General features: G+C 34.7%; 1 protein-coding gene across 2 annotated transcripts in view; it reads left to right on the forward strand.

The window, feature by feature from the left end:
- The window catches only part of LOC114666191 (CSC1-like protein 2), a 95582-nt gene that overhangs the window by 51840 nt on the left and 28111 nt on the right, over positions 1-15631 (forward strand). For both annotated transcript variants that reach the window (XM_028820951.2, XM_028820954.2), the window contains 7 exons: positions 838-928; positions 1911-1948; positions 3598-3740; positions 6501-6552; positions 9543-9651; positions 11979-12049; positions 14787-14867. In XM_028820951.2, coding sequence (XP_028676784.1) covers positions 838-928; positions 1911-1948; positions 3598-3740; positions 6501-6552; positions 9543-9651; positions 11979-12049; positions 14787-14867 — 585 coding nt within the window. The remainder of the gene's footprint in view (positions 1-837; positions 929-1910; positions 1949-3597; positions 3741-6500; positions 6553-9542; positions 9652-11978; positions 12050-14786; positions 14868-15631) is intronic.

Raw genomic sequence — 15631 nt, forward strand, 5'->3', positions numbered from 1 at the left:
TTTGAACGATTCACAATCTTATATTTCACAGATTTATAGTATTAACATTAATAGTTAAAACCCTAAATCGAACTGTGTAAGCAAAAAGTGACATTAGTATATTAAAGTTTGACTACACATAAAGTCAGCAGATGAAGGGCTTCTGAGGCAAGACAGTTGTGATTTTGGAATTTGATTACTTCTGTTTCACTAAATGGCAAAATAACATCTTCAGTGACTAGTGTGGGGCATGTCTTTTACTTTAACAACTAAGAACTAACTCTTTTCTTCTTTTTGAACTTTTGTAGTTTCTTCTGCTGCTTATTACTTGATCTATAAACCTCCCATTTCTTTGTAAATCAGCTTCTTATTTAAAATTCTCACTTAAAAAAATTGAGTCTTTTATTTAAGCAAATTAAAGAGCAATATTGTAGTTTATATAAAAAAATGAGGTTGTAATGTACCTATAACATTTAAATTTAATGAAATAAACATTCATACACAACATTACAGTTAATATTATTAACAACAGCTTTAGCTTTGATGTAGCTTTTTGACAGGTCTGCTGTAATTCTGATACATTCATCTTGGAAACACATTAAATATGAGTCAAAACTTGCAGTTGTATACATATCCTGTTTGTTTGTTTATATATATATATATATATATATATATATATATATATATATATATATATATATATATATAATATAATGTGTGTGTAACCATTAATAAACTACATCAAAGCTAAAGCTCTCCTTAGTAATAAGTGAGGCATTCACTTTTTGTAAACCAAGAAAATTCTGTTTTATGAAGTATTCTTTTCTTAATATATATATATATATATTTTTTTTTTAGTGTTGCTTCAGCACTTCATTCAGAAACACCGGACAGATATGAACGTCTGACATCAGTCTCTAGTTCAGTAGACTTTGATCAAAGAGACTATGTAAGTTGAATATTCTTTCATTACTTTCATGATTTATTTATTATTTCACAACTTGCCCTGACAAGTTGAAGTGGTAGGCTAGTGTGTGTGCGTGTGTGTGTGTGTGTGTGTGTGTGTGTGTGTGTGTGTGTGCTGACAACCAAAGAGTTCTCACCTGAAAGAATTATGTATACAGTGCATTCACGAAGAAAGAAGGAATTCTGGTGCTTTGAACTGTGTGAAAAAAGATGGGTATTTGTCACAGTAGAATTAAAAAAGGAAAATAAATAGAGTTTGCCACTTAAGGTGCCATAGCTGGAGAACCTTCAGACAAACTGCATGCAGCAAGTTTGTGACCCTTTAGAAATGTGCAACTGTGCTGAAAAGTTGTCATAGAGTTGTGTAATATGTCATTCTCTGTGATTCCTAATCCTGTTATCTGACGTCCTCAACATGCCAAATATCCAGAAACTGCACTTGTTAGGTGTGATTTCCCCTCAGACAAGGAATCATGGACAGTGCTACTGGTTTAAGTTAGCTACTTTTTAATGCTTAGTTAAAAAAAAAATTCTTTTAATATTTTAATTTGTGGTTTTCTTTCTGCGGAGGAACAGTGATGTGCAAAGATATACTTAATCTGTATTTGTTGAAATATACTAATTTAGAGCATATTAAACCAAATCAAACATGTAAAGGGGGGGGGGGGGGGGGGGGCGCGTGCGAATGCACCTAAATAATTACACAAAGAAAATGAGTGATCTAATTACTTCCATTGTCATTTTAAACTTTTGTATTAATAAGAGGCACCTTTGCTGCCAATCAGTGTCTCAATTTTTCTCAATTGAAATGTTGAGTAACCAATAGCCTGTCCACAAGCCATTGGTATATATACTGTAGATAGACACAATTTAGCACTTGAATAAATGATATGGGCAGTTTTTAGTAAGTGATTCTGAGTCAATTTAGATGCATATATGCTAAGCCTATGTTTCCGTTTTTGTAGGGATTCTGTTCTTGGTTGACTGCCATCTTCAGAATAAAGTAAGTTCATATTATTACAAAATGTATGATCTTAATATTATCAGTTTTGATACTGATTTAATGTGATCTTTTAAATAAAGTGTTGAGCATCATGACACAAGTTAATGGTTATATTGAATTGTCACTCAACAATCAAAGCAATTTTATGTACCAGCCGAGTCACAGAACATTTTTTTTCTCTGTATTATGCTGCAGACTTTCACTTTTTAGCAGTGAAGACATAAAGTATTTAGTTTATGCAGAGAGTCAATATAGAAAACTTGTCAATCCTCAAGAGGTGGGTGGACAAACAAAAACCCACAAATTTTGACAAACTCCAAGCATTGATTATGCAAGAATGGGCAGCTTTCAGTTCTTTAAACAAATGAATTGTTTACCGAATATATGATATTCAGTGTAAGACATAAAATTTAGTGCGTCCTTTAATTTATATTTCTACTTTAAAGCACTGTGGTATTTTTATAAGTAAAGGATAAAGTTAAACTGTACAGTATTGTTATTTTCACACTTTTTCTAAAGTTAGGTGCAAATGATTTATCACTTTTAAAATGTTTTAAGTGACTTTAAAGTGCCCTTAATACTTGTTTCAACACTTAAGTTTTAGTCTTGAGTAAGAAATTGTAATTAAGACGCCATGATTCAGCTTACACAGTTTTTCAAAATTAAGTCATACTCATAGCGACATGAATCAGTGCAGGAATGAGGGAAGGAAAGGGAACAAAATTAAAAATGCCACAATTCCAGACCATTAGATCACCACTTGTTTGAGCTGGGTAGAAGCATTAAGTCCAGCATCCTCTTGAAATGCTAATACTAATTTTTTTTTTCCATTCTGTTCGTTTAATTTGGTCTTAATAACAATGGAACTGGGCATGTCCAACTTCTTTTTAACTTTTAAAGGACATTGGTGCCTTTACTATACTATGCTGTGTTGGTAACAACTGCACATAATATTAAAAATGAATCCCCACCATTGTACAACTATGGCATTACTTCTTCTGATTTATATTGTACTGTGGTTATTCCTCACTTGCATTTAGTGGTTGGGAAATTTGCTTACACTATTACTCTGTAATAGGAAAAAAGTTATGTAAACAGAGGTCTAATTCTTCAGAACATCCACCTATATATTATTTTTAATGGACTCCCCTTACAGGCTAGAGTAGAGTTTTTGTAAGAGGAATACATACTGTAGTTTTTTGCAATAAAGAAAAAATGCAGTCATTGCAATTTTGATTCTAGTGAAAATCATGTGACTGGTTTTGCTTTAAAGGAGGTGTCTTAGTAATTAGTGTTAGAGATTTAATAGATTCATATATCTTAAACTGACACAGTGGAACCAGTTTTTCTAACTTGCTTTCCCTATTATGACTACACTTCATTTTTTTAAGACTTAAATTTGGCGTTTCCTATTACATGTTTAGTCAAATAGCTACTCAACATGGATTACTTGTATTTTCTTCCTTAACAGAGTTCATGCTAAATTGAATTGGCACAGATAAGTCTTGTGCTGATGGAAAACTAATTTTATTAACCCTTTTTTACAGGTTAATCACTATGCATTTTCTGAAAATTATTCAAAGCATTAATTGTGGTGTTGTTGCCTTTTACTGTCTTGTGATTCTGATTAGTTTGTGATTCATCTACAGGGATGAGGAGATCCGAGAAAAGTGTGGTGGTGATGCTGTTCATTATCTGTCCTTCCAAAGGCATATCATTGGACTGTTGGTTGTTGTGGGAGTTTTGTCTGTGGGAATAGTATTGCCTGTAAACTTTTCTGGAGATCTACTTGGTATGTTATCTTTTGTCAAAGTGTCAGTAACCATAAGAAAATAATTACTTACATTTGTAAAGAAATATTTTCATTTTTAGCCAGTACAGTGAATCCAGTCCCTGCATGAATAGTATTTTGTAACAGTTACCAGAAAAACACAGCATATTAATATTAAAATAATTTAGAATGTTATTAATTGTAAAGTAATAACAATAGAAAATATAATACAGTACAGTAAATACATTGATGTAACATCTTTTCTGCATGATAAACAACAGCTATGGTAAAAAAAACTATTTACTGAAGTTTTTCAGGATGGCTTTGAAGACTTTTTTACACTGTTTTAGTAAAGATGTTAATATTTTCTTCTGTGAGTCACTCTTTGATTGTAGACTGTAAGATGCCATGTTTATTGAAAGTGATTGTAGTGAGAAATAGAATTATTTGTATATGCAATTAGAGTTATTCTGAATTTCAGAACCTGCAGCATTTCATGACCTTTTGCGTTACACTCAAATACACTCTTTCATATATTTTTTTTTACCATAGCTGCTATCTTTAGAAGACACCTATAATTGCTTATTTAACATTTGCTTTTTCGGGAAATCAAATTAGCAAATATTCTTAAGCCCTGAAAATGCTGAAAATCACCAAAGTGATATTTGGAATGGTGGTTACACAGTAAAGGTGACATACATCGGTCTCAGATTGCAGTTTAGAGTACATACAACATATCACACAGCAAAAAGTAAATACAAGGTACTGTTATACCATTCATTTAGAAACTGTATTTTATTAATATATATATATATATATATAATATACAGTATTTGAAAAACTTCCTGAAGTTTTTGTCCACTATTACCCTCTAGATGTTAACTTGAGAGTATGGCCAGATTTAGAGAAAAAGCTACATTGTTTTAGACATCCATCCATCCATCCATTTTCCAACCCGCTGAATCCGAACACAGGGTCACGGGGGTCTGCTGGAGCCAATCCCAGCCAACACAGGGCACAAGGCAGGAAACAATCCTGGGCAGGGTGCCAACCCACCGCAGGACACACACAAACACACCCACACACCAAGCACACACTAGGGCCAATTTAGAATCGCCAATCCACCTAACCTGCATGTCTTTGGAATGTGGGAGGAAACCGGAGCGCCCGGAGGAAACCCACGCAGACACGGGGAGAACATGCAAACTCCACGCAGGGAGGACCCGGGAATCGAACCCAGGTCCCCAGATCTCCCAACTGCGAGGCAGCAGCGCTACCCACTGCGCCACCGTGCCGCCTGTTTTAGACATGATACAGAAAAAAAGTCCTGCATGCTTAGACAAAATTTTATCCTTTGAGCATTTTATAATTCTTAACAGCCAAGTATATGTACTGTCGCTACATGGTAACACTATTTCTCACAGCAGTTATATAGATATTTTTTGAAATGTTAATGGAGTGTTTCTAGTTAATTCTGTTCATAGATATCCTGCACAGAATTCACTTGGAGTGATTTTTGTAAGCCACTAGATCTCTTTGACTCTGGTCATATTATGTTTAAGGCATGTCTATCAGTTTGACTCTTCTGTTATAAAACTCTGCTTCTTCTGATTCATAATTCAGTTGGCTTCATATTAGTTCAGCTTTATTAAACAGTGGTTTGAGCATTGCTTTCACAATATGGCAGTGAAATTAGCCATAAATGTATTTAATGATAGGGCGGCACGGTGGCGCAGTGGGTAGCGCTGCTGCCTCGCAGTTGGGAAACCTGGGGACCCGGGTTCGCTTCCCGGGTCCTCCCTGCGTGGAGTTTGCATGTTCTCCCCGTGCCTGCGTGGGTTTCCTCCGGGCGCTCCGGTTTCCTCCCACAGTCCAAAGACATGCAGGTTAGGTGGATTGGCGATTCTAAATTGGCCTTAGTGTGTGCTTGGTGTGTTTGTGTGTGTCCTGCGGTGGGTTGGCACCCTGCCTGGGATTGGTTCCTGCCTTGTGCCCTGTGTTGGCTGGGATTGGCTCCAGCAGACCCCCGTGACCCTGTGTTTGGATTCAGCGGGTTGGAAAATGGATGGATGGATGTATTTAATGATATTTTATTTGATTTTTGTCAACAACCATTTCCGTTCAAAATTCTGTTACTTTTATTGAATGTGAAACATTTACACTGTTTTTACTGTATTCCTTTAACTCTTGTTTATGTAATTGAAAATTTTGAAGCAAAGAAATAATCTTTGATGCAATACAACCTTAATAATATATTGATAAGCCACCATATAAAAACATATACTATATAAGATTATGTGAAGATCATGAATCACCAAAAAATAAAAATTTTTGGATGTTACTTTATACTTTATAGTGATGATTAAGAAAAGTTTTTAATTTTATGTTTTCATGCATAATTGAGAGAAGGTTTATGATATACAGTTATAGAAGCCAGTATTGATCAGTTCTATACAGCATTAAATCCATATGTCAGTTATTCAGTCCTATGCTCAAAGCTTACAAAACACATGCTTTTTTGCTAAAATAATGTTAAATATGTACATACGTAAAAATTGGTGCACTGAAACCCGTGCTAAACTAATGCTTTGTGGAATTGCCTTCTTCAATGGAAGATAGGACTTTTGACCATCAAATGTAAATATGTATTTGTAGGTCTGTGTATATACAGTAAATATATGAAATGGGTAGATTTTCTTTCCTTGCACGTAATAGGAACTAAAGTGTAATTTGTAATTAATTCATATGGAAAATATGTATATTTGTTTCCCTTTTTCTCAGAAAATAATGCTTATAGTTTTGGACGAACCACTATAGCAAACTTGAAATCTGAGTAAGTATTTTAACACTGATCTCTTACTTTTTGCTAGAAATATGGACAGTAAATCAGAAATATATCTTAGAAGGTTTTGTTTTTTTTTTTTTTTAAATTTGCCCTACAAAAATGTATCTTCTGTCTAATATGTAAATCATTATGTTCTATAAATTCTTAAAACACAGTTTTAAGTCATTTGGCAGTTTTGTATTGCTTCACATTGAGTTTGTGTAGGCTCTACTTCCTTTAAACATGTATTATAATATTTGGGTATTATTATGGAATGATAAATTTTAAGATGGTTACACTGCACTCTGTATGTAAATTACGTTTGAGTCTGTTGCTTTGTCGTATAGTTTGAAGATGTATGCTTGTTGCTATTAGAATTTTTGATTAACTAAACCTGTTACTCGCTTGTAATCAGGGTGCCAAATCTTCCAAAGAATCTTAACCATTTATTTTAAATCTGTTTTTTTTTTGTGTTCCTAGAGATTTTTGATCAGCACAGTATTTTATGAAATTTTAAAATGATTGTGCCAAGATTTCAAAATGTAAAGATAATACTTGGCTTAAGATCATGCAGTATGATTTTAAGTATGTGTGTGCTTTGACATTTTGATTATTTCCTAAGTTTTTTGGGGTGATCTGGTTTTCCCTTAAGTAGTAAGCCATGATCTTAGAAGTTGCCTTACAGTACACTGAGGTGCTACGAAACAATGTGTGACTGTACAGAAGGTAAAGGGGAATTCATACAAGGTTTCTTGGCGTCATCTTGAACAAATCGCAGATAATTGTTGCTAGGATTTAATGTTAACTTGGATGTTTGCATGAATTAGTTAATGAATGGAAGCACTCTGTAGCTGGTAACATTTCATTTGAAATATAATTGTATCTGATTAATTTACTGTTTAACAGTGTTATGAAAGAAAATAATCTTTTATGTTGCAAGTAGTGTACTTAAAGCAATTTTTTTTTATTTGGCATTTGACTTGACAGATTGTCCTATTCAAAATAGATTAAAGTAACCACTTGTTTTTAAAGCTTCTAATTTTATAATGTGACTTTCTCTCCTGTTACTGTTAGCTCACTGCTGTCACTCCATCTGTCTAAGTATTTGGCAGGCCTTTTTCCCCTTAAAATAGTATATTAATCAGACACCATCTAATATAGTAGTGAGATTAAGTCAGCAAATATTATGGGATATTTCAGAATATATGTACGATATGTGTACATGAGTAAATGCTAATGTTATAATATGTAAAAAGTTGCCAACAAGAAGCATAAAGAAAAGATTTATAAACACATTCAAAACAGTACCAACTTGAAAAAAATGTGAGCAAAGACCCTACCTTCCGTGTTTCATTATTTAACTAAAAAACAGCAATGGTTTATTTTTTTGTACTTTTTCCCAGTTAGGAAGCTACCCATTTCCCTTATTCTCCTTCTTTATTATAAAGTCCAAAGAAATACCTGAACGTTTGATAACCTGTTTTTATGTTTTACTAACTGATAATTAGCAATTCATCTGTTATCTTTGCACACATTCAGACTAGCCATCCCCAAGATTAGTCCTGTAGGGCTGCAATGTCGTCAGGATTTTGTTACAAACCAGTTGCTTAATTAGAAGTCAATCTTTCCAATTAAAAGCTGTTTAATTTTATGGGTTGTCATTCTCACACATCACATTGGCGCAGTGGGTAGCGCTGCTGCCTCGCAGTTGGGAGATCTGGGGACCTGGGTTCGCTTCCCGGGTCCTCCCTGCGTGGAGTTTGCATGTTCTCCCCGTGTCTGTGTGGGTTTCCTCCGGGCGCTCCGGTTTCCTCCCACAGTCCAAAGACATGCAGGTTAGGTGGATTGGCGTTTCTAAATTGGCCCTAGTGTGTGCTTGGTGTGTGGGTGTGTTTGTGTGTGTCCTGCGGTGGGTTGGCACCCTGCCCGGGATTGGTTCCCTGCCTTGTGCTTGTGCCCTGTGTTGGCTGGGATTGGCTCCAGCAGACCCCCGTGACCCTGTGTTCGGATTCAGCGGGTTGGAAAATGGATGGATGGATATACATTTTTTTCCTTCTGGTGATACCACTTAGGGTTGCACGGTGGCGCAGTGGTAGCGCTGCTGCCTCACAGTTAGGAGACCCGGGTTCACTTCCCGGGTCCTCCCTGCGTGGAGTTTGCATGTTCTCCCCGTATCTGCGTGGGTTTCCTCCGGGCACTCCGGTTTCCTCCCACAGTCCAAAGACATGCAGGTTAGGTGGACTGGCGATTCTAAATTGGCCCTGTGGTGTGTGGATGTGTTTGTGTGTGTCCTGCGGTGGGTTGGCACCCTGCCCAGGATTGGTTCCTGCCTTGTGCCCTGTGTTGGCTGGGATTGGCTCCAGCAGACCCCCGTGACCCTGTAGTTAGGATTCAGCGGGTTGGAAAATGGATGGATGGATGATATCACTTAAATTATTTGTAGGCATCAGCAGATTAGCAATTCTCAGTCCTTTACTTTCTCTTCCATTTCTTTCCAAATATTTAATAGAAAACACACATAGTTGTAAATGAGATCAGGTTAAATGGTGTACTTCTGGGTCCTGTGTTATTTGCATGTCATTGTTTACTGGAAGCTACTTTATAAAACAAGATGCGGTTTAAAAACAGTACTTGCAACTGCTGACGGATAAAAGGTGCAATTAATGAATAGGAATCTTAGTAAGCAAGGTGAAGCACAACATTGTTGCATGAGCAACAACTGACTTCTAATTAACAGACTGGGCTGGAAGATAAAACCTGAAACCACTACAGTCCTCCAGAAATGAACTTGTTAACATCTAATATAGACACTTATGATGTTCTAATTATTTTATACAAGCTTGACTAATAACATTTTAGATGAAATACACTTGTGACAAAAATATCAATGTTTTTAAAGTTGTAAGAACTAATAACCTTTTTAATTAACAACATATTCAACATTTACATTTTTATCAAAGTAAGGTCACTCATATCTATATTGCTTTCTCTTTTATCAGGAATAATTTGCTGTGGTTACACACATCTTTTGCCTTCCTTTATCTCCTGTTAACTGTCTATAGTATGAGAAGACATACCTCAAAAATGCACTACAAAGAAGATGATTTGGTAAGCTTATCAACTGAAATTAATCCTGAAAAATAATGTAGAGTGATTCTAAATGGAAATTGATGATAGGTGTGTCTACAATGTAGCGTTGCCTCGACTGAAAGTCAAAATGAAGCAAAATAATACTAAAAATAAGTGAATCAACATTATGTTATATACAAAACTAAGCATCATTTCTTTCCAGTTGTTTTCTAGAGATTCTTCCCTACTTCCCACGCAACTTAGCCTTACACCTTTAGCCCCAGTTACGTAATTCAGTTACATGATTATATACTATACCTCTCAGCTAGAGAAAATGCTGTTTAACTTCTGTCTCAATTACTTTCTCTGTTATATATTTTCTCATTGTGTTTGCAAGTGTTTTCCCTGCATGGTAAGTTAGTTGGTATCTCTAGAAGTGAATTGATTTGCCGATGAATGGTAAGTTCATTTAGTGCTGATTCCTGCTTTGTGCCCGACACAGCTGTAGTAGGATGTGGTTCCTCAAAATCTCGCAATAGAGAAATCAAATTCAAAAAGTGAGTGGGTAGAAAAAATAGTCAGTGGAAAGTATTTTCCAAATTCAGTATTATCACATAAAAGTTCTATTGGTTGATCCATTACATTTCTTAATTTAGCTAGATTTTTTGGTGACATTGTTTTTTTTTGTTTTTTTTTTTTTGTTTGCCAAGCATCAGTGTTAATAAAATTCTACATATTTCTCATTAAGTTTAAAAACATTGAAAATTATTGATGTTAGTATTATAAACCATTTCATTATTTAAATCATTCTAGGACTGAAATGGGAAAGCATTGTCATTGCTTTTAAGAATTGATATATAATATTCATTAATTTTCTTTTAATATAAAAAAGTTAATCATTCTCATAAGCAGCTTTTTTTTTTTGTTAACTTCTTTTAAGCATTTCCCAAAATGCTAGTAATATCAATTGGTGCAAATAACAATGTGTCCTAAATTGAACACATCCACTCACGAAGGATTCAAAATCAAGTGCTACTTTTATAACAGACATTGTGACAGAACAAAAAATGACAATCTTAACAAATTTGCTAAGAAAACTAATGGGTTCTTGTAACTAAAAATGCAGGTGTTTTCTAAATTCCACATTGACAGGTAATTATGTATTGAAACATTAAAACTAGAAATAACCAAATAATATTTAGGAGTGTGAAGTACATATACAGGCAGTTATTTACAGTACTTCTTTTTAGTAAATTGTGAAGAAAACCAGGAAGCACACTAGTACTTTAGAATTTATTTTGGGGAAAACTGAACTAGATTATTGGAAAACATTCAATTTCTTTACCTATCTGATGTAGATTTTCTTGTAATTCCGTTTGTTATCTGGCTGTTGGGCTCAACTTTAACTTAACAAAGATTTTCCAGTGAAGAATCCTTTGATACAGAGTAAGCATATGTTTTTTCACGTTTCCTTCAATGATGGCAAAAAAAAAAAAAAAAAATGACACTGACTTCTCCCAGTACACTTAACCATCTTTGAGGTGTTAAGGTCAGTTAACAATACTTGATCAAGGTGTACTTGTCAGTTTGTGGGCAATTCACATGAAAATTAAAAGTTTGCGCCATCTTGTGATGGAGCTGCTGCTGCCGCCGCCTTTGTCTATGATAGCCAACATGTGCGAGCCTATAGCAAAAATGTGCCATGACAGTAAGGTTTTTCTGATGTATTTTATTTCAGGTTTTTTTATTATATTAATTTAAATATTTATATTTCAATATTTAATGACCCTGCCCACAATTTCACAGAAAGTAAGTTTTTGGGGATATTGTGCCTCCTTTCGGCAAGACTGAACACCACCTCTGACAGTTTTCACCACAACTTTTTCCAAAACACATTTTGGCCCATATTTAAAACAAAGTTGCACATTTTGATTTCTATATCCATAGACATTTATACCAGACGTTTTCAGTATCATCCATTTGTTAAACATGAGGTATGCATTCACACTTTTATTAGTGGTTGTTGTCTGCAGTGTTGCTGCTGTACCATTGATACCATTTTTCCCCAATGTCTTTCTAGTGGTGGGATCATTAACAACAGCTGAAGCATAAGATAATTACTCTAGAGTCCACAACAGGACTAGCTATGTTTTAGTTGAAGTTATTCTAAACATTGTTCAGATATCCACTGCAGCAGAAGAGAGGCTTAGGATATTCTTCTGCTGGCATTGCACTTCATATTTTAATTTTTATATAGTGCCATTTGAAGAAGAGTAAATTTTACTGCAAAATTAAGATTTATGTAGCAACTTTTTTTTAAATTCAGTAATAAACCAGATCAAGTTAATAAACCTGTTTTTTTATAGGTAAAGCGCACCCTATTTATTATTGGGATATCAAAATATGCATCAGAAGATCAGATAAAACGTCACTTTGAGTAAGTATTAAGACATCATTTGTTTAATGTTGAACAGTACACTGGCCATACCTTGGCCATTTTCTTTTCTTTAAAATATCAGTGGGAAATTGTATACATCGTATGCCAAGGTATATACTTAATGAAGTGGTTGGTTTGTGTTTTGAAGAGAAGTTGTATATATGTATAATATTAATATATATAATATAAATATACAGTGCATCCGGAAAGTATTCACAGCGCATCACTTTTTCCACATTTTGTTATGTTACAGCCTTATTCCAAAATGGATTAAATTCATTTTTTTCCTCAGAATTCTACACACAACACCCCATAATGACAACATGAAAAAAGTTTACTTGAGGTTTTTGCAAATTTATTAAAAATAAAAAAACTGAGAAATTCCATGTACATAAGTATTCACAGCCTTTGCTCAATACTTTGTCGATGCACCTTTGGCAGCAATTACAGCCTCAAGTCTTTTTTAATATTATGCCACAAGCTTGGCACACCTATCCTTGGCCAGTTTCACCCATTCCTTTTTGCAGCACCTCCCAAGCTCCATCTGGTTGGATGGGAAGCGTGGGTACACAGCCATTTTAAGACCTCTCCAGAGATGTTCAATCGGATCGGTGCCTGGTTTCCTGCAAACGTGACGCCTGGCATTCACACTAAAGAGTTCAATCTTTGTCTCATCAGACCAGAGAATTTTCTTTCTCATGGTCTGAGAGTCCTTCAGGTGCCTTTTGGCAAACTCCAGGCGGGCTGCCATGTGCCTTTTACTAAGGAGTGGCTTCCGTCTGGCGCCACTACCATACAGGCCTGATTGGTGGATTGCTGCAGAGATGGTTGTCCTTCTGGAGGGTTCTCCTCTCTCCACAGAGGACCTCTGGAGCTCTGACAGAGTGACCATCGGGTTCTTGGTCACCTCCCTGACTAAGGCCCTTCTCCCCCAATCGCTCAGTTTAGATGGCCGGCCAGCTCTAGGAAGAGTCCTGGAGGTTTCGAACTTCTTCCACTTACAGATGATGGCTGCCACTGTGCTCATTGGGACCTTCAAAGCAGCAGAAATTTTTCTGTAACCTTCCCCAGATTTGTGCCTCGAGACAATCCTGTCTCTGAGGTCTACATACAATTCCTTGTCCAATCAACTGAATTTACCACAGGTGGATTCTAATTAAGCTGCAGAAACATCTCAAGGATGATCAGGGGAAACAGGATGCACCTAAGCTCAATTTTGAGCTTCATGGCAAAGGCTGTGAATACTTATGTACATGTGCTTTCTCAATTTTTTTATTTTTAATAAATTTGCAAAAATCTCAAGTAAACTTTTTTCACGTTGTCATTATGGGGTGTTGTGTGTAGAATTCTGAGGAAAAAATGAATTTAATCCATTTTAGAATAAGGCTGTAACATAACAAAATGTGGAAAAAGTGATGCGCTGTGAATACTTTCCGGATGCACTGTATATAATAAAATGGAGTTTACAATATTTAACTGATGGAAACCAATTAAACATTTCTACACCACTGCCTTTTAAGATGTTAATTTGAGATATTGAGGCTTTCTGCATTTTGTCAAATAAGAATGGAAATATGTCTTTAAGATGTTTTGTTTCTTTCAGAAAACAGAACTATTATAGTTAACTGATAAAGAAGTTCTTTCTAAACACTAGTTCAAATAGAGTAGTAAATAAGTAGATATCTGATCTGCTTTGGCCAGTTTAGCTTTGATATGATGTACATTTTTTATATTAACTTGAATGTGTTCATTAATTCATGTTTTATGTAAAATCAATAGGTAATAATAGACATAATCTTAGTGTTATTAAGTTAATAGTGCTGTTTTTATAATGTGTAATCAATATTTCACTACTTAATATTGTGGTGCAATTCTCCTTTGTAGTTATTCTTGCCTACCCATTAATACAATTCAATGAAAAATAAATAAATTCTCTCTGAAATCTTGTAAATGGCTTTACTCCCCTACCAGTTAAATATCACTTTGTTGCAGAGTATGCTATCTATATAAATTTTCAACCATTTGGTCAAATTTTTGCCTTTACCTGAACTTTTCTGTAGCTTTGTGGCCTTGCGGACAAGTATCATCATCAGAGAAGTGCATTTAAATAGTCCTTTTATGACATTTTATGCATTGTTGTAGTCACACATTTGCTGAACTGAGTATAACATTGATAAGAAGTGTTACTTTAAATATTTTAATTATGAATTTGAGTATGTGGATTGTTAGAGATAATGTAGTTCAACCTAGTGTAAATTTAAGTTTCCAATGAAATAGATGTTTAAATAGATTTTGTTTTTGGTGGGGTGGGGCTACTAAGGTCCATGTACTGTGTATCATTGTGTCATCTTAGTTCCTGAGTTCATAATAGACCTAATTATATTGTAAGTATGCATTCCTAGGCGAGTAGCTTATTTGTTTTGTTTTTTTTTGCCAACCACATTTTATATCTTAACACACATTGCATGTTAGTTGTGTATGAATTAAATGTAATGGCAGAAAAATAAACACATTCATGCAATAATAAGTCCAAAACACAATTTATCAAAATTAGCATAAATATCAATTTTAATAGCTTATAATGCTCAATGAAAGTATTATAGGCATCAAAAACAAAGAGGATTTTCTGCAAAGCTCCTTTCGAGGTTATACAGTATTTTATTTTTACATGTTAGCTATTTGTAAGATTTTTAAGTTTTCTTCATGGTTTTTTTTTTTTTTTGGTAATATTTTTCAGGCAAGCTTATAATAATTGCAAAGTCCTAGAAGCACGACTCTGTTACAATGTGGCAAGGCTAATGGCATTGGATGGAGAAAGGTAAAATATGTAAACATTATATGTGCTTGACTTATGAGAAATATGTTATTCTGATCTGCTAAATATTACAAGAACAATATTTTTTTTAATAGTTAAACACACCTGAGCATCTGCATTATTGCTGTCTGTGGTGTCATGATCGAGTGGAGGCATTGTTTACCACTAAAGAAATATTTCTTTCCATGCACAAGTGACCTATAGAGTGGAGAAGAAAGGTGCAGTTTATGAATGTATATTTGAAATAGCTGCTTATCATGTAAGCTAGTCCTCACCAACATATACTGTGTTTAGACTAGGCTTTAATGGAACACAGATCTAAGATTTTTTAATTTCAAAAATTAGATGCAGATTGTATATTCAGTGTTATAAGGGATAATCCTTTTACAAACACCCAGTATATCAAATTCTGTATGTTATACATTTCATCTTCCAGAGACTTGCTGAGAATGTCGAATAAATCAAAGTGTATTGAATGTATTTTTTTGTATACTACAATTGGCAGAGATGCTTTAGGAACATACCTAAAGTAAAATGAAAAGTCAAGTAGGTGATCTTTTTTCTGTCACATTCTGTATGTAGATTTGAAAATGGATTGACATTCTTATTGACTTATTTATGCAGAACACCTCCATGGGAAGCAAGCTGCAACAGGTACAAGTCGGGACTCTCCCTGAATGAGTCAGTAGTGCTTCACATGCACACCCAGACTCAGTTACATTGGGCCTGTTAAAGTGAGACTTCCCATAACAAGTAGTATAAGGACT

Source organism: Erpetoichthys calabaricus, chromosome 15 (assembly GCF_900747795.2).
Source record: "Erpetoichthys calabaricus chromosome 15, fErpCal1.3, whole genome shotgun sequence".
NCBI lineage: Eukaryota > Metazoa > Chordata > Cladistia > Polypteriformes > Polypteridae > Erpetoichthys > Erpetoichthys calabaricus.